At 50.5% G+C, this 18746-nt stretch overlaps 1 protein-coding gene across 1 annotated transcript in view; it reads left to right on the top strand.

Annotated features, from left to right (window-relative positions):
• Nup210 (nucleoporin 210) overlaps positions 1–16214 on the top strand; it is a 106341-nt gene extending 90127 nt beyond the window's left edge. The window contains exons 31-40 of the mRNA XM_045152547.1: positions 620–795; positions 2438–2658; positions 4764–4900; positions 8267–8390; positions 9444–9590; positions 10691–10941; positions 11858–12074; positions 13275–13370; positions 13456–13539; positions 14871–16214. Coding sequence (XP_045008482.1) covers positions 620–795; positions 2438–2658; positions 4764–4900; positions 8267–8390; positions 9444–9590; positions 10691–10941; positions 11858–12074; positions 13275–13370; positions 13456–13539; positions 14871–14971 — 1554 coding nt within the window. The 3' untranslated portion in view covers positions 14972–16214. The remainder of the gene's footprint in view (positions 1–619; positions 796–2437; positions 2659–4763; positions 4901–8266; positions 8391–9443; positions 9591–10690; positions 10942–11857; positions 12075–13274; positions 13371–13455; positions 13540–14870) is intronic.
• Positions 16215–18746: the final 2532 nt, after the last annotated feature.

The raw sequence follows: 18746 nt of genomic DNA, 5'->3' as shown, positions 1-18746 counted from the left end.
TTGGGGCTGGGCTACAGCCTGTTTCTCTAGTTACTGTCTTTCCTTTGAAGGTGAGGCATAGCAGGGACTCTCACCTGTGGCTTAGAATGAGTGCTCACCCTATTTCAGCATGTAAGCATCGTGTGAACTCCCTAGCATCCCCTGCACCACTGTTAGTGAGTTGGAACTTAAGGGCAGTTTTTGGCCAGAAGGGATTTTTTTGCCTGGAGTCAGAATAGATGTTTGCCCTTTATGGGGCCTGGCTTCAGAGACCCCCTGCCTCATCAGAGCCCTGAAGGCAGGTCTGGTGCCTTGTTTCTATTTGGAATGCTGCAAGAGTTGACAACTCCTAAGACACTAAACAGTCACAGCCCTAAATGCTCTTCCGGTGAGCATGATCATCTGTTTTCTGTCAGATTTTGACTCCTGGGTTAACCGACCCACTAGGTTGAGAGGTGGGAACCTTGTCTCTAGGTAGGGACTGTATGGGAAGTAAGGCCTTTCTTCTCATCATTCTGAAGTCAGTCCAGCCCCTAGAGATGGGGACCCACTCTGGGGCAGGCACCTCCATCCTCTTCTGCTTAGATGGTGGGTGTGGGGAGAGACCAGTGCCTTGTGTAGTCTCCACCATGTCTTCCAGGTATCTCCTGTGTCTTACCTGAGGATCTCCATGAGCCCTGTCCTGCACACCCAGCAGAGGGAGGCCCTGGAAGCCCTACCTCTGGGGATGACCATGACCTTCACTGTTCACTTCCATGACAACTCAGGAGACGTCTTCCATGCTCACAACTCAGTCCTCAACTTTGCTACTAACAGGTAGCCAAGGTTCTCTTTTCTTGCATGAAGACCTGTCTGGGTTGCACCTGGATTTAACTTATAGGACCAACTAGGTGATGAACGAGAGGCAGGTGCTGTGGGAGGGTGAGTTTTCTTTTACAGTTTCAAGCAACAGGGTACACCATGCCATGTAGGAAGCATCAGGTCTGGTCAGAAGGCAGAGGAAAGCCTGGTCCAGGTCTTGGTTTGTATGTGATGGAAGTTGTAAAATGGTGATGTCCCCTCTGAGCAAGAAGCAGAGTATACCTCTTGGAGGCTGAGGTTGAGGGCTTGTGGTAGAATCTTCAACCTGGACACCAAAGGCAGCAAGGGAGACATGTGCAGTCCTGAATATTGGCACTGTCGTCTACAGATGTGAAGTATTTGTTACTAAATCTGTCGCAATTGATTAGAATCAGGCACACACCTTGGAATGTTTGGGCTGTGGTGAGAGGGAGCCCAACACTCACCAAGATTCTGTAGGTACAGGCCCTCTCTTATGATATCTTGCTACCTCCTCACTGTTGCCCTTTTATAGAGGCCCAGAAAGATCAAGTCATCTGCTTGGGGTATGCAGCCAAGGAAGTGAGGTTTGAATGCCAGATCTCACCCAATTCCAAGTGGAGTTCTTTTAGATTGGCTCGTTGGAAATCCCACTGCAGCTGGTTAGATGGCTTAGCAGTTAAAGGCCTTGCAAAGCCTGCTGGCCAGGTTTGATTCCCACATAAAGCCAGGTGCACAAAATGAAATCCCATTGTAACGTTGGTCCTGATGTGACAAGGGAGGGAGTAGTGTCTAAAGTAGGAAGCCAGCTGGGCTTCAGTGTAGCCTGCAGAGGTTGAGTCCGCTTGAGCAGTGGCTGTCAGAGTGTGGCCCAGCTCAGTGGCATCAGTGTCCCCTACAGTGACTCAGGATGCATATTCGTGGTCCAGGGGCCTGTGGTTCCTAAGGGGGAAATGCAGTCTACTCTGGCCTCTGAGGAAAACAGCTTTGCATGGGACTCAAGAGGGGTAGGGTGCCAGGAATGCTTTCTGAGGGGCAGAGAGCTGTCTGGCTGTTAATGGCCATTCTGTCCTGGGCTTTCCTGTGGCTGAGAACCCTGCAAGATAAGTATGGGGGACATTGTGTGGCAGCAATCCAAGCTTGCAGTAAGGCTAGATCTATCTTCTGTGGATCCTCTGCAAGACTTTCTGTGCCTGCCACATGAGGAACACACCCAGTCTCAGGGTCCTCAATGAGGACGTGGTCCTGAGGAATTCTGGCCAACCGTGGCTAGACTGAAGCTCAGCTGGCTTCCTATACTGTACCGGCCGTCTGTCAGCCCTGGAGGAAAAAGGGCCTACCCTCAGCCACACCGCAGAAGTCACTCTTGCCCTATTGCAGGGGTACCTGCTCATAGAATCCAGCTTAGGATTCAGATATCAGCACTGGAAGGTGTGTGAAGGCCTCAGATGGAGCTAAAGACCTTGATCCTCACTCCCCACCCAGGCCAAGCCTCACCACCAACACAGCCTCCTGCAGTGAAACTGAAGGTGGCCAAAAGCATCAGTCAGCAGATGACTCAGGCTTCATTCTTCTTTGCTTCTCTCCCTTGGGCCTCTTCCAAGTCTCAGGCCACTTCTCCCCTTTCCCCTGTGCCTAGAGATGACTTTGTGCAGATTGGCAAGGGTGCCACCAACAACACCTGCATCATCCGCACAATCAGCGTGGGCCTGACTCTGCTCCGTGTGTGGGATGTGGAGCACTTGAGCCTCTCTGACTACGTGCCACTGCCTGTCCTGCCAGCCATCTCCCCAGAGCTGCCAGGAGCAGTGACGGTGGGTGACATCCTCTGCCTGGCCACTGTTCTCATCAGCCGAGGAGGTGAGAGGGATGGGGCCTGCTGGGGAAGTGGTCAGTGCTGCATCACAGGAGCTCTACAGGTCCCACCTCGAGGTCGCTATAGATCCTAGGAGGTGAAAGGAGTGTGCCAAGGGCCACCAGCAGAGCCACTGGTACACACCAGGATGGGGGCTGCCAAGGAGGTGGTCAGTGCAGCATCATAGGGGTTCTGCAGGTCCCACCTGGAAGAAGCTCCAGATTAGAAAACTGCCTCTAGGCCTTATCTAACCTGCCATCTGGCTTTTGCAAATGAAAATGTATTGAGGCTCAGTAGTGTCTCATTTGTGGGGAAGTATCACTGGGGATAATGTGGGCCACACAGGCCATAGTGTTCACTGTCTGGTGGTTTGCTGCAGGAATTTGCTAGCCACTGCCCTGGAATAGCACTGTCTAATAGAATGTCCTGCTGCTGCAGGAATGCTGTACATGTATTCTGTGTCACTGTTGCCTTTGGCAAGTGACTGATTGCTGCATGGCTGATGTAGCTAGGGAAATGTGCAATATGTGGCCAGGGGCTGCCATGCTTAAAAAGCATCATTTGAGGACACCTGGCCATTCACATGTTCACATTTCAGCCATCTCACTTCTCTGTAACACATACTCAGATAATTTCCTAATTCTTTTCAAATTGCCTCCTCTTTTTAAAAACTCCATTAATTCATTTTTAGAAAAGCCATTAAACACAACATAAAGAAAAAAATACAGGGCTGGAGAGATTAACAGCTAAGGTGCTTGCCTGCAAAGCCTAAGGGTGCATGTTTGACTCTCCAAGTCCCACATAAGCCAGATGAACAGTGACGCAAGTGTGCAAGCTCACACATGCACACAAGGTGGCACGTGCATCGGGAGTTTGATTGCAGTGGTTGGAGGCCCTGGCACACCATTCTCTCTTTGTCTTTCTCTCTCTCTCTCTTGCTCTTGCTGTCACACATAAAAAAGGGCCAATCTGTTGGGCTTGCCTCAGAAAAAAAATTACAAAAATACATAGCCCAGTCATATACGTGTGTGTGTGTCACTGGAGTAGGGGCAGGCTGGGTGGAGGATTGCCATGTATTTGAGGCCAGCCTAAGCAACACAGTGAGTTCCAGCACCAGCCTTGGCCACAGTGAGACCCTGTCTCCAAAGTAATAACAAGGAAAAGAAAAATGAAAAAGGGAACTATAATCTGCCACAGATGGAATGTAGTAGCTGAGTTTTTTACCCTTATCTTGCAAAATGATTGACTTTGACTCAGAAGAGCTGTCTGACACTGAGCCTGAGATCTGTTTTGTTTTTGTTTGTTTTGTTTTGTGGCCTAGGGTCTCACTCTAGCTAGCCCAGGCTGACCTGCAATTCACTATATAGTGTCAGGGTGGCCTTGGACTCATGGCGATCCACCTTCCTCTGCCTCCTGAGTGCTAGGATTAAAGGTGTGAGCCATCGCACCTGGAAAGATCTAATATATTTTTAAAGAAGGATTTAAGAGCTAGAGAGATTACTCAGTGGTTAAGGCGCTTGCCTACAAAGTTTAAGGACCCAGGTTCAATTCCCAAAAACATATTCAGCCAGATGCACGGTCATCTCTGTTTATAGTGGCTAGTGGTCCTGTCATGCCCATTCTCTCTCTATTTCTTTCTCTTGAATAAATAAAGTATTTTAAAAGGATTTAAATATATTAATACATATATCATAAAAATATTAATGAGGCATTTTTAGAGTAAAATGCATCTGCTTAATCCAGGTAATAATTTTATGAATATTCACCTGTATGGGCTGACATGTATTTTTTTATTGTCAACACATCACCACTGAGATCTATTTCTATTTGCTAAAAGGAGATTAATAATAAATAGGAGGTGGGCGGGGACCTAGAGGGATGATGCCCAGCCCAACCCAGGGCAGTGGTCAGGTAAAGCTTCCTATGAAAATATAAGATTCCAGACAGTGAGGTGTGGGCAGAACAGCAAGGAAGGTGAGGGGCATAGGCAGAGCCCAGCTGTGGAAGTAGCCTGTGGGCTCCTTCCTAAGGTGATAAAGATCTCTCAGACAGCAGCAAAAGTGTCCAGATGTGGAAAAATTGAATGACCCATCTGGGCTTCTTCTCTCAGGTGTCTCAGGAACCTGGAGCTCCTCAGCCAACAGCATCCTCCACATTGACTCCAAGACAGGTGTGGCTGTGGCCCGAGAAGCAGGATCTGTGACAGTTTACTACGAGGTTGCTGGGCATCTGAAGACCTTCAAGGAGGTAAGACTTGAAGAGAACCTGAGGCAGGTGTGACCCACTTGTCATAGGCAGTGAGAGCCTCAGCATGTGATTATGAACACCTTCTCTTTAAAGAAAACAGTCTGCAGCCATGCCCATAATCAAGCAGGAGGATCTTCTCAAGTTTAAGGCCAACCGGGCTCCATAGTGAGTTTGAGGCCATTCTAGGTAACATATAGTGAGATTTTGTTACACACTCAAAAAAAGCAAAGAACAAACACATAAACAAAGTATAGATATATAGTCAGTCAAACTAATTTCAGGGGACTGCTTCCAGAACTCCTTTGGGTACCAGAATCTGCAGGTACTCAAGTCCTATAATGGCATGTAGGTACCTAGGTGCCTCCTAGTTTTGTTTGAGGGGAGTTTTGTTTGTTTGGTGTGTGTGTGTGTGTGTGTGTGAGAGAGAGAGAGAGAGAGAGAGAGAGAGAGAGAGAGAAAGGGACTTTCTTTGTATTCCAGGCTGGCCTAGCACTGAGTCTGAAGAGTGTTACGATTACAGGTGTGCCTAGTCAGATCATATCTAGACCTAACAGACATGCTGTGGAAGTAGTACTGTGGAAGCAGTACTGTGGAAGAAGTAGGCCTGCACCTATTTGTTACAGATGCTATGTTTCAGCCTGGTGTTGATTAGATCTAAGGATATAGAACTGGTGAATTCAGAACTCACTGTACCTATGAGTTCCCTAATTTAAGAAACAAGCCCTGGAACAGGCAGGTGGCTCAGTAGTTAAAGGCACTTGCTTGCAAATCCTACCTGCCCAGATTCAATTCCCCAGAACTCATATAAAGTCAGACACAAAAGGTGGAACATGCATCCGGCATTTGTTTGTAGTGGCAGGAAGCCCTGGCATGTGCCCCTCCCCACACACACACACATACTTACATAAATATTTGAAAGAAACAAAACAATCCTCCAAGTCACCTGTCAGAGCTTCTGCAGCTTTCAGGATCTGGGTCTGCCGCTCTCTGAAATGGGCCCAGATCCATTCTTCCTGAGGGTCCAGCTCCCACAGGCTCAGACTGGCAGCCAGGGCCAGGCTGTGGCTGCCAGGGTAGGCGTTTCCCTGTGGGAGTCCAGGCTATTGGCTGGGCAGTCCAGTGATGGTGGCATCAAAGTCAAGTTTTCCCAGCAAGTCACCTTTGAGTCTTTCTGAAAGCAAGCAGAGCCCTTTCTCTTTTGTATTTGTCTCCAGCCGAGAACAAGTCAGTGAGCCTAGTCTGACCAATCTCCAAAGTTGACTCAGTTTTAGAGCCAGTGTGTGCTTCATCAAATCCGGCAGTTTAACTTAATAGCTTGCATATTTGGTGCTGTGACTATGTGGTTTGAGCAAGCAGCTGCAGATAGAGGCATTCTGATTGATAAAGCTCTGCTTTCCCAAGAGAGGCCTCTTGAGAATGGTCTGGAGAGGGCTCAGTATTCACCAAGGGGTGTGGGCTTTGAGGGCAGGGCCTAGGGGAGGACTGAATTGTAGGGTATGGAGACTCAAGGTGTGGCTTAGTGGTCAGACCACAAGATGCCCTGAGAATGGGCAGTTGTAGGAAGTGGTTTAAGAGCGTGATCTTTCAAGCCAGGTGGTGTATGCCTGCAGTGCTAGTTCCTTGAAAGGCAGATCCCTGCCACCCAAGGGGTTCTGGGGCAGATGAGCACCCACCTCCTGTTATCTAGGTTCAAATCCAAGATCGGCCACTAAGACTGTATGATCTTGGGCAAGTTCTCTAACCTCTCTACCTAAGTTTTCTTGCCTGCAAAATGGGCATAGTACGGTGAGTTAGCAGGTTAGAGTGGTTCTTAGCTTCTCCATCCATGTTAGCTACTGCTCTTGCTGTTACAGGGTGGGAGGGGATGTTCATGCCAGACTCCAGAGTTTAAATTTTCAGTCAGAATGGTAGAGATTCGAGGGTGTATAGTGGCAGAGTCTGGGTGAGGAAGTCATTGCAGGATAACCAGCTAGTGGACTGCAAGTGGATGGGACGAAGGACTTGGAGTGACTCCCCTGAGTTTGGCTTGGGCAGCTGGTAGATGACGGTTCTTTGCTCTGAGAGGGGAGCGCAAAAGGTGGGGCATGAATGTTGGGGAAGACAGAGAGTGCATAGGCATGTAGTGGACAGCTTCACATTGCTGGGACAAACTTTTAAACCAGGCAGTTATGGAGGAAAGGATATTTATTGGAGCTTACAGATCCAGGGGAAGTTCCATAATGCAGAAGACGTTGGCCCACTTTCACAGGTCCAAGCAGAGAGAGAAAAAGCCACCAGCACCACAAGCATGCACACTTCAGGGACACCAGGCAGAACTCAGGCACTTTGTATATCTCAGGTTGGAATTCAGATCTGCCTTACGGCTGGACCCGAGAGTCCTCCCAGTGACACCTCTTCCAGCCAGGTGGCTATAGTTCTAAATTATAAACTTTTATAAAATTCTGACTATGTTGAAGGCCATCCAAACTACCACAAAGCACTTGGTGCCTTAGAGGTGAGTGTCCCTCCAGGTGAGGTGGGACACAGCGAGGCACGCAAATCAGGAGCACCTTGCTGTAGGCCGGAGCTGAGGTGGCCTCTCCAACACATATTGGAGTATTGGGGACCTGTGGTGGCAGAACACATGGCCTGTGCAGAGCAGGAGAGGGCTAGTAAAGGATAAACACAGCGTGGCAGTCAGGAAGAGAAGAAACTCCAGGAGACTGTGGGGAACAGGAGCCGTGGCTGAGGAGGGCAGTGCTGGGCGCCTCTGGTGAATCCCTTAGGGATAGCAGCTGATCCTGGGAGGAAGTGGTACAGGGACAGGAGTCACTGGAGAGTGACCAAGGCCGACAATGAGCTCTGCTTCAGCCAGGGCCTTGGGGATGCTCTCACTGAGTCCTCATGCTGCTGGAGAGGAGCCCCAGGAGGCAGGCACACACAGTACACTCAGAGGGGGGTGGTTGCCCTTGCAGCTCAGAAGGGCACTGGGTCTTTTACAGGGCCTGCAATAGGAGAGTAGAGGGACTTTCAGCAGATGGAGGTCTGCAGGGGTTGGGATGGGGCATGTCTGAGCAGACCAGCTAGACATTAAGTCAATCCATTCTGAATAGAGAACAGTGAACTAATGTGCATCCTGTGTCCTTGCCAAGATCCATGAATAGAGGAACGACCATGGCAGGCCCAGTCCATGGTCTGAAGTCCTGCCTAGACCACTAAGCACATTCACCCTGTGACTACCTGGACTCTGCCTGCCATCCTGCCACACACTCACTGGCATTCAGGCTTGCAGCCTGTTGGGTTTTTGCCATCTGAGCAATGGGTACTACTTAGGCCATAAGCTGCTGTGGACTCATGGAAATGCTGAGCACAGGCCTTTCTCCCTAGGTAGTGGTTGGCACCCCTCAGCGGATTGTGGCCCGTCGCATCCATTCTGCCCAGACCAGTGTCCAGGAGGCCACAACCTCCAAAGTGACTGTCACCGTGGGAGACAGAAGCTCTAACCTGATTGGTATCGAATGTGGGGGAGGGTCATTGGGGATCCCTTGCTCTGCTCAAGGAACAGGAAAGAAGCATCTCATGTCCACTGAATGGGATTTCATCTGTTAGAATTTTGTGTGTGTGTGGTACTGGGGATTGAACCAACGGTCTTGCACACCTTAGACATTTGCTACACTGCTGAGCCACACTCCATCCCTGCTTCATATCAACTCCAGAGAGATCCTTTAGCCTCAGCTCATCCACCCCTTGCAGCTTTTAAGAAATTTGAGTCCTTTACGAACCAAACCTGGAAAGGCATTTTCTTAAAAGCCTTGCTCGAGATGTTGCTTGCTTCTGAATCAGAAGTGTGATTGCAGCCGTAGGGCACCAGAGCAGAGCAAGCTGCAATCTCCCGCCACTAATGGCGGAAACTAATGACTTAGCAGACTGGTTGCTGGTTTTGATTTTTATAATTACCTCTTCCAAGTCAAGCATAAAATATTCCACCTCACCCCCTGCCTATGACAGCTCTAGACAGCAAGTACCAGAAATAAATAAGTCAATACAGGCTGGGTTTTTTATTTAAAACCACTTAACTGATGAATTAAGTACCACCATTCTCGTTGTGATTAATGGGGCAGGCTTATTGCATCATGGTAACACTCTTTTCCTCCTATGGTACAAGTGGACAGCACTCTGCTGTCGCCAAAATGATGCTCAGTATGTTATTGGAGAACCATTACCCTCCTAACATCCAGAAACAAATTGCCATTTTCCCTGATGACAATAGGACCATGCATTAGCAGGCTGCTTGTCACCACACCCCTCAGTGCAAGCTGCAGAGCCCATGCTGAAATTCTCATCAGAAGTGGCCCAACACGTAGAGAGACACCCACCCTCTGGACTAGGACCCTTAGCTCTCATAAAAAACTTGGTGCCTGCTACAAGCTTTGGGCAGTCACAGGTTCCTTGCATGGGAGCAGTTTGGAATACAGGTGCCATTTGTCCCTCATTTTGGGTGGCTCTGGGTGTGGTGGCCTTTGTTGCTGACCCCAGACCCTTCTCACCCACTCCCTGTATTTAGGTGATTGCTCTCCTGCCCAAAGGGAGGTCATGAAGACCTTGCATCCAGAGTCCCTCATCAGCTGTCAGCTCCAGTTCAAGCAAGATGTCTTTGATTTCCCAGCACGTGACATTTTCACCGTGGAGCCTGGGTTTGACACTGTTCTGGGTAAATTTGCAAGGATCTGAAGGGGCAATGGACTTGCAGGGTGTCTGTCTACAAGACAGCAGGGCCATCAGTGTTTTCTCAATGGGTGTATGTTCAAACATGCAGAGGTTGTTGGGGCCCAGCCTGGTGGTTGCTCCCCAGACTGCAGCCTCTGCCACTCCATGCCTGCCAGGAGGGTATCACATATACCCAGCAGAGCTCAGTACCAACTCTAGGCTACAGTCCTTTTCTATTTTCCTGCCGTTCAGCTATAAGTAGAGGCTGTCTCCATCTAAGACTCTCTTTAGAAAAAGGGCCATGGTGTCATTGTTCTGCCTCTGCCTGCATGGAGGGACTGAGAGATGGCAGGCACCTTATTAAGGAGTCATGGGTTATATGAGAGCATGCTGACGTACAGCTACTCCACAGCCTGGGAGACCAGAGTAGTTGAGCTGATGACCAGCATTATGGCCTGCCTGACCCCACTTTATGATGGTGAGAGGTTGCAGACATATCCTTTGGGCACCCTAGACCTCACCCAGCAACCTGCACAGAGGAAGTCCTAATTGAGGGCCAGCTAGAAAGTCAGTTCATCTAGGGATCCTGAATTGGTGTGTCATGGAAGCATCCAATGTAGGCGACCACATTCTATCCACATTGCCAAGCTGCCTGAGGTTCTTCTCATCCATTCAGGGTCAGACACTGAGGACAGGGCAGGACCTACACGTCCACAGTTCACAGGGCCCCTTGCTGTTGCAGAGGCAGGGACATCTTGAAGTCATCTCTGGCTCATTTGTACCCCAGTATCAGGTTATGTATCTGCCTTCACTCTGAGCCAAGCTGGGTCCTGAGCTGCAGAGCTCCCCTGACATGCTTTCCAGCCCAGGAGCACTGTTCAGGTAGAGATCCAGTGAAGAGAGGATTCTGAGCCAGTAAGGAGACTATTGGTGACAGAGTGAGACTGGACCAGTGGTTCTAAGGGGCATTCCTTAAGGGGCCTTCTGGAGGAAGTAACTCCTCACCGCTGTTGAGTATGCACAGGAGTTTCCCAGTTAGAAAAGCCAGGAAAGGAAATAACATCTGTGCACAGGTCGGAGCGAGGACGACCCTTGTCTTCACAGGCCAGTACCTCTGCACGGTCACGATGCACAGGCTGACAGACAAGCAGCTAAAGCAGCTGAGCATGAAGAAGACGGCTCTGGTGGTCACTGCCTCCATCCCCAGAAGTGAGACCTCTGCAGAGAAGGTTGGGGCCGAAGTGCCCTTCAGCCCAGGACTCTATGCAAACCAGGCCGAAATCCTTTTGAGCAACCACTACACCAGCTCCGAAGTCAAGGTCTTTGGTGCCATGGAGATACTGGAGAGCTTGGAGGTGAGTACTGGCTGTGTGTTGCAAGTCAAGCAGAAGCCAGAAATTGTGGTTAGGGCTAGAGGTTGGGCTAGGGGCATCGGGAAGGGCCTGGAAGAGAGCGGACATCCCAAGCTAGGGTTCTTCAAAATTAAAAATCCAATTAGAAACTTTAAAAATTGAAATACTCAAGCTGAGGATAGTGGCACGTGCCTTCCATCCCACATCAGGAAGCAGAGGTGGGAGAATCACCTTGAGTTCAAGGCCAGTCTAGGTTATACAGTGTTTCAGGTCAACCTGGACTAGAGATGATGCCTCAAAAAAAATTAAAATACTCTCACCTGTTCATGACACTGTTGTCCTCTATTATATCTGCTGGCCTTTCCTCATTGGAAGTCAAGTCTATGAGGACAGCACTTAGAACACATAGAAAAAAGTGCTGAGTGAGCACTTCCTATGGGAATACACACCCACATGCAGCGGAAGAAAGTCCTTACTCCTTATGGGGACTAGTCCCCTCTCCAGGCCTCACTTTCCCATATGTTGGATGGCAGGTGACTAGTCTCTGAGGCTCTGAAGCCCAGGAAGCCAAGCTTTGTGTGAACCTAGTCTGCTGCCTGCTCCCCTGCTTGGAAGAAGGGTGGGGAATGAGTGCATAGCTACTGGGGAAAAAGCTGCTCCCATGGGGACTTCAGGTTGGCTTAGTGTTTTGTGCTTGATTAAGGTCCAGTAGTATTGATTTGTCCTCTCCTTAACAGGCCTTGAGTGTGGGCCATGCTTTCTGGCAGCAAGCCACACACTGTCCTTGAGAGGTGCCCAGCAAGGTCCCCAACCTGGGCCATGGGAGGGAAGTCGGCATGTTCAGCTGGAAGGGGCCATGTTCTAGGATGGGCTGGGTAGCTGCAGAGCACACTTCCTTCAGCTATGACTTCTCTCCCAGGTGAAATCAGGGTCCCCTGCTGTGCTAGCCTTCATGAAAGAGAAGTCTTCTGGGCTGCCTAGCTTCATCACTTACACAGTTAGTGTCTCGGATCCCACAGTCGGTAGCCAGGGACCTCTGTCCACTGCACTGACCTTCTCCAGCCCTGCCACGAACCAGGCCATCACCATTCCAGTCACTGTGGCCTTTGTGATGGATCGACGTGGGCCTGGTCTCTGTGAGTCTGGGATGGGACATCAGCTGGGCCAGACCTGGGTAGCGAGGACAGGCCAGAGTGAGCTCAAGTGTTGGAAGCATTCAGCGTGAGAATTGGAAGAGTCAGAAATGTGGAATGCCCCTCAAGATGATAGTCTCTTGCTGCCACCAGCATGCACACAGTGCATCCCATTGCCCCCATCCATTCTTAGCAAGGCACAGCATCCTGCCAAGATTCCCACACCCAACAGTGGCCCACAGACCTAATCAGCCTCTCTTGTACATTCATGATCATCGCCCCCATACTTTCTGCTACAACCACACTGACTGTCCTCCTGTTTCTAAAACACTTGTGACACCACCACCACCACCACCCCAGCTAGACCTGTTTCGTCCTCTCCCTCTGCTTAGGGTGCTGCCCCTGCACATAACCCTTTGACCAGTATCTGCAGCTCCTGAAAACTCCTTCAACCATAACTTCCTGGTTGACACTGGGAATTAGAAGCTCACTCCCAAATACTTGTGCCCTTCTCATTTTCCTTAGTATGAATGCTGACTGATGATAAGTAATGTCATTGGCCACTCACTTCCTGCCGGAAGGCAAACACCTGAGTCAAAGACTGCCTCACCCCCAGGAGGTCCTTGGCTGAGTGCAGGGTTTGTCCTGCAGTCAACAACCTGTACCTGTTGAGACCAGAGGCAGTTAAGGGGGCTCTCGTCTAGAACTACAGATTGATAGAGCTCAGTCCAAAAGGAGCCACCAGACTAGTAGCCAGGAGAGGGCTCTGCAGTCCATGTGGGGGACTCTGGGGGGTAGGTGGAAGCTTTTTCATGCATGAAACAAGGAAAAGATATGATAAGGTCTAGCTACCTTTTTGGGAGTAGAATGTGTGTAACAGGCAGGGCACTGAGTGGTGGTGGATGGATGGAGACCAGTACCGTGGCCATGTTGAGATGGGAGGAGCCAGGCAGCTTTTAAGTCCATAGGGCCCTTTCAGAACCAACTTTCTGCTGACGCATGGGCATTTCTTAGAAGGACTCTGGATCTCTGCAAAGTAGGGCTGGCCTAAATGGGCCAAGGAGAAGAGGAAGGGTGACAGCAACTTGGCCCTCTTCATGTCTAGCAGGCTCAGGCCTACATCACCATCAGGCGGTGGGACCAGGCAGCATGGGAAGCAGGACTGGCTCTAGCATTGTGTTAACTGTCTCTTTCCTTATGTAGTCGGGGCTAGCCTCCTGCCTCACTTCCTGGACTCCTACCAAGTCATGTTCTTCACACTCTTTGCCCTGTTGGCTGGGACAGCAGCCACCATCATAGGTGAGGCCAGCCCCAGAGCTCCCTGTTGGCATCCACTCGGTTCTGTTCCACCCCACATGTTCTAACTAGCCCTGCATTCCTGCAGCCTACCACACGGTCTGCACACCCCGGGAGCTTGCTGCACCCCCAGCCCTCACACCCCACGCCAGCTCTCAGCACAGCCCTCACTGTGAGTACCACCGTCACAGACACTGTCTATAGAGCTGTCACAAGAGGGGAACCCATCTGGGGCATGGGTGGGATCCAGGCCCTGAACCCCAACCTCAGCAGCCTGTCAGTGAGCAAAAGGAACAGCTAGGGCCAGAGCCCCAGAGGAATCTGGGGAGGCACCTGTGCTCAGATGTTGTCCTGGGTCAAGAAAGGGCTTCCCCAAGCAGACTGCGGGTGAGAGGAGCTAGCAGAGGAATTCTGTCGGAGCAGGTGCTTGCTGGGATTGACTCTCACCTGCTGGGGCTGTCACCAAAGGGCTCTAGAGAGAGCTGGGCTTGGAGAGACTGGCTCAGAACAGGAGATTCTAAGCCTTCCTGATGAGAGAGTTCTCTGATGTAGAGAAGTGACAAAATCCACTCCTTTATTCTTTAGTGATCTAAGACTCTAGTGGCCCTCTACAACTGTAGGAGGAACCTCTCTTCTGGAATTTTTCAGTGAACAACCTGTGCAGTTGTTTGTGTTAGCATTTGCTGGTTCTATGGGTTCTATGGGCAGACTTCACAGGGATCCATGGAGTTTGTGGAAGGGGAACAAGACCCCACACATGCCTCCTCCCAGGCTTCTTCTCAGGGTTCCACATTGTGCTGGGCAGGGGCTGCCCTTGTGGCTCTGGTGTGTCCCACAGCTGTTCTGGCAGTGGAATTTCCTCCTTTCTGACACCTGCATCCAGTGTTGAGCCATCCCAGCACCCTCTGCCTGCCTCCATGTCCTTGTTACCAGAGCACTCTGCCCAAGATGCTCATCCCTCCATCTTGCTAGCCTGTGAACAGGTGTTGCTACCAGTGTCAAGGGGTCACTAGGCCTGAGTGGATGTATGGGGTCTTGTTTCCTAAGCACAGTGTTTCTGTCTCCGTGGGAGCCGGGCGTGGTGGCGCACGCCTTTAATCCCAGCACTCAGGAGGCAGAGGTAGGAGGATCGCTGTAAGTTTGAGGCCATCCTGAGACTCCATACTAAGTTCCAGGTCAGCCTGGGCTAGTGTGAAACCCTATCTCAAAAAACCAAAAACAAACAAACAAAAAAAATCCCTAAAACTCCATGGACTTCGTGATGCACTTTCATGGCCCCTATGAGATAAGCAGACTGTAGCTCACAAATAAAGCTGCAGGATAAAACTGCACGGTTTTCAGTGTGTGGTCTATAGCAGTCCACCTCTCTGCTGGCCTGGGGGCGGTGATTTGGGTATTGTCAGGAACAGTCCTTGACATGACACAGGTTCTTAAACACTTAGAGTGTTGGGGGAGTGCCTGGCTCCCATGCCAATCTGTTGCTCACTCCTGTCTCTTCCCTAGATCTTGCTGCCTCATCACCAACCTCTTTCAACGTACTGCCTCCTGGCCGCAAAGTCAGTCCCCCCTCGGGGCTCTGGAGCCCAGCCTATGCCTCCCACTAGCTGGTGCACAAGACTCTTGCTGTTGGGCATTTACACCGACTACTCCTCAATGACATGGACACTTCATATTCACGCCAGGAGGAGACTGAGCCAGGCCCTGCCCCATCCTCACTGCCCCGGCAGTGCCAGAGCTGACACCCAGGCCATGCTTACAGCTAGCTCCCATATACAGAGGTTTTAAGTTTGCCTCTTAAGCTATTCTAAGTCTTGCCATGATAAGATGTTCTGGTTCCCTCCTTCACGTGTGGTGTCTGGGATCTCAAGACATCGTAGCTATGTTTCTGTTTTTCTAGCACTGCTACAACTCACTCCCTTCTCATGACTTTAAGCAGCTGGAAGTTGTGTTTGGGTGTCTGCAGCTGATGCAATCTCAGGGAAGCGTTTTCTAACCACTCTGGGGTTTGTGTGGGATGCTAGGCAAGCATTCTACCACTGAGCCACATCCCCAGTTATTTTATGTTTTTTTTTTTCCCCTTGTGAACTTAGTATTCTAGTTCAGCTGTTGTTAGGAAAGTAGAGGACAGTTGAGCCTGGACACAGGAACACCATGTATGCCCAGAGCCCCAACACCCATCTGTGGACCAGGGCAGAGTACCCCCACCGTGGGGCCTGTGAAGACTTCAGGCCTCTGCTGCTTTGTTTGTCAGCTGCTAGAACTCAGCTGAGGAGGTTTCCCCACTGGCTATTCTGAGTGAGACTTACACACCCATTTCAGCTCCCGTCCTGCTTGGGGACAGCTGGTAGCCTCGTTGGGCACTGTCTGCCAGCGGGTGGCAGGGATCTTCTGCCCAGTTGGTTCGTTTTGAGAAGTCTCTGTGTGTTTGCCCAGCACAGACCCACTGGTCTGTAAAACACTCCAGTACCTCAGCAGATCTGAGCCACTGCCCTGCCGGGCTACCTCTCCAACCGCCAGCTTGCAGAGCTAGCCTGGCACCAGGATGGGGTGTCCCTGAAAGACACTTCCAGAAACTTTTCCTGCCCAGCTCCTAGTCAAGCCTGACACTTGGAGACCTGGCCCCGAGAGATCCAGAGACTCACCCCAGACTGGCTGTGTGCAGATACTGCACATCACCAATAGACTACTTTGGCCTGTGAAGACTACTGTGACCCCCATCCCCACCTCTTGGGGCCAGGCCACAAGATGGAACAGACAACTGGTGCCTTGCCTGCGACTCCAGCTTATGCTGGCATCTGTGATGGAGCCTTCTTGAGGTTCATTTAATAAAGCTGTGTGGTTTTCTAAGGTTCGGTGCTTGCTGGAGCCACCTCTACCTGGGAGTTCCTGATTACCAGTGACCCTGCCTGCCATGGTGCACTTTTCTTTGTTCTGGCCACTGAGCCTCCTTTCCACTTCAAACAGACAAGGAGCAGGAATAGCACCTTCCCTGCAGGAGGACAACACAGGCCTCCCGGCTGTCACAGGTGTCACTTGTCCTCTTGGGCACCTGACCCTAGTGCCAGCTCCCCTCACTCTGAAATGTCTGACTTTCCCCTTTTCCCTGTGCCCCAGTGGCTGCTTTCCCAGGGCCTCTGGCATGTTGGCTTCCCTCTCACCAAAGGACTGGCTCTCTGCTACCCTCTTCCCTGGTCACCCACCCATCTTTGTGAGGTACTCACAGGCCTGCACATAGTGCCTACATTAGGCTCTGTAGGTCCCCAGTGGGTGACAACAGGGGCTATGGTGGCTGTCTGCTGGAAGCCCTTGCCTCCCCTGGCCCCATCCCTTCTGCCTAAGGGCTGGGGCTCGTCTGACTGACCTGGGTCAAGGGCAGCTGGACATGATGCATCCCCATGAGTAGTGATGTACAAGGCTCGTGAAGGGACTCCTGACAGGACAGTACTATCCTTACCCAGTCCCTATGTGCAGCCAGTCTGCAAGCTCGTTCCTGCTGCTTCTCGGCCCTGGTGTCAGCACCCAGTCTAAGGGCCAGGTTCTTCAGAGAACCCCATTTCATACTTGACATGCCACCTTGTTCCTCTCCATGTAGCAGACTTGTTTCCCAGTAGGCCTATCTCCATGCCCATCTCCAGTGAAAATTGCCTCACCCCACACAGCCATTGAGATGGGGAGGTAAGGTACTTTCCCAGCCCCAGAGGACTTCCATTACCACTACCCTTCCCGCTCCAGCGCCTTTTTGGAGGTGGTAACACTGCTGAGTCTCAGCTCCCTGGGACCCTGTACACAGGTCTAGAGCATGTAAGCTGAGCCAGTATGAGTTACTATGCACACTGTGGAGGTTTTGGGCTTGGCCTTAGGCAAGTCTCCCCCTGAAACAAGATGGCTGCCAGGGTCCAGGCAGCATATCACATCCAGACATGGCCACGTCCATTAGAGACATGCTGTCCAGTCTCCTAAGGACTGGAAACCTCTCCTAGAACATTTCAGATAGTTCTACCACGTCTGTGGCTGAGTTTGTCTGGACTGCTCCTGGCCTGTGGTGAAGAAAGGATTACCATAATTCTTCAGAGACCATGAATGTCAGGAAGCTGCCTCCCAGATGAAAAGGCTGTAGTGTCTGCTGCTGGGCTTGGTCCCAGGGGGTGACAGTTTCTTTCCCTTCACCTATGTGGGATACTGAAGACCTGATGGAGCATCCCTTCCCTCTTTCCAAGGACAAGCAACCTCTCAAAGCACATTTGGGGGACGCAGCCAGGTCTTTGTAGCAGTACGCTATGGGGCACAGTGACATACAGGGTGACACGCACAGTGTTGCTTTGTTCCCAAACCCGCCAAGTACCTCTCGCTCCCTAATGGTACCAGAGAATGCTTTTAGTGCCAGTTAGCACCAAGAATGCTGCATTGCATAGAGTGACTTTTTCTTTAGAATTCTTAAGCTTAACCAAAATTAACCCTCTTTGTTTTGCTGAGTTCTGTGCCTCTGTGGTATGAGCTCTGGAAATGGGAGTCCTGTCTGAAATATGGCCCAGGGTGGCAACAGCATCTGGGAAGATACCTGGAATTTGGAGGTGGGGGCCGGCAGTGCAAGCCCCACGATACCACAGCAGTGCCCTCGCCTGCAAGTGGCTGCCAGCACTGACCGTGTGATGAGGTGGCCAATAGAATGTAGGTGGGAATGACAGCTTGTCAAGTCAATCTCAGCTGTGCTAGGCCTTGAGTTTCTGCCATTGCCACCTAATCAGGAAGCCCTGTAGTGGTGGAGCAGGGAAGTGGTGTGCTCAGGGCCATTCTCTCTCCACCCCCCACCACAACACCATCCTCCCGCCACCCCCCACCCCCGGCCTGGACAAGCCCACTGCAGACAGGAAGGGAGAATGTCGAGGCCACTTAGAGCCACTGGTAAAGGCCTTTTTGCTAGGTGCATGCAGCTGCTTGGGAGGATTCCTTGAGTCAAGAGGAAGGAAACAGTGTATGAAAAAATAGTTAATCAAATGTTTTCATAAAGGACTCTAACATGGAAAATGAGATTTTCATTCATAAGAATAATTTTAGTAAATTTTTACCTAATTCTTTTTCATATGAAAATTATCAGAATAATACCAAGAATCCCTACCACTCACTACGGACAGTTGGTAGCATGATCTTAGGCTTCTAAGAAAGCTTTGTTGTTATTTTTCCTTAAAGCAGACAAAACTACAAGGGTTTGACTCTCACTCAACCTTCTGTCTCTATCCCTCCCTTTCTTTGTATTAACTAATAAGTTTGGAGCATATCTTTTTTAATTATTTTTTTTTAATTTTTGGTTTTTCAAGGTAGGGTTTCACCCTAGCTCAGACTGACCTAAAATCCCTATGTATTCTCAGGCTGGCCTCAAAC

The sequence above is a fragment of the Jaculus jaculus genome, chromosome 6 (genome assembly GCF_020740685.1).
Source record: "Jaculus jaculus isolate mJacJac1 chromosome 6, mJacJac1.mat.Y.cur, whole genome shotgun sequence".
NCBI lineage: Eukaryota > Metazoa > Chordata > Mammalia > Rodentia > Dipodidae > Jaculus > Jaculus jaculus.
This window is presented reverse-complemented; position numbering and strand designations above follow the sequence as displayed.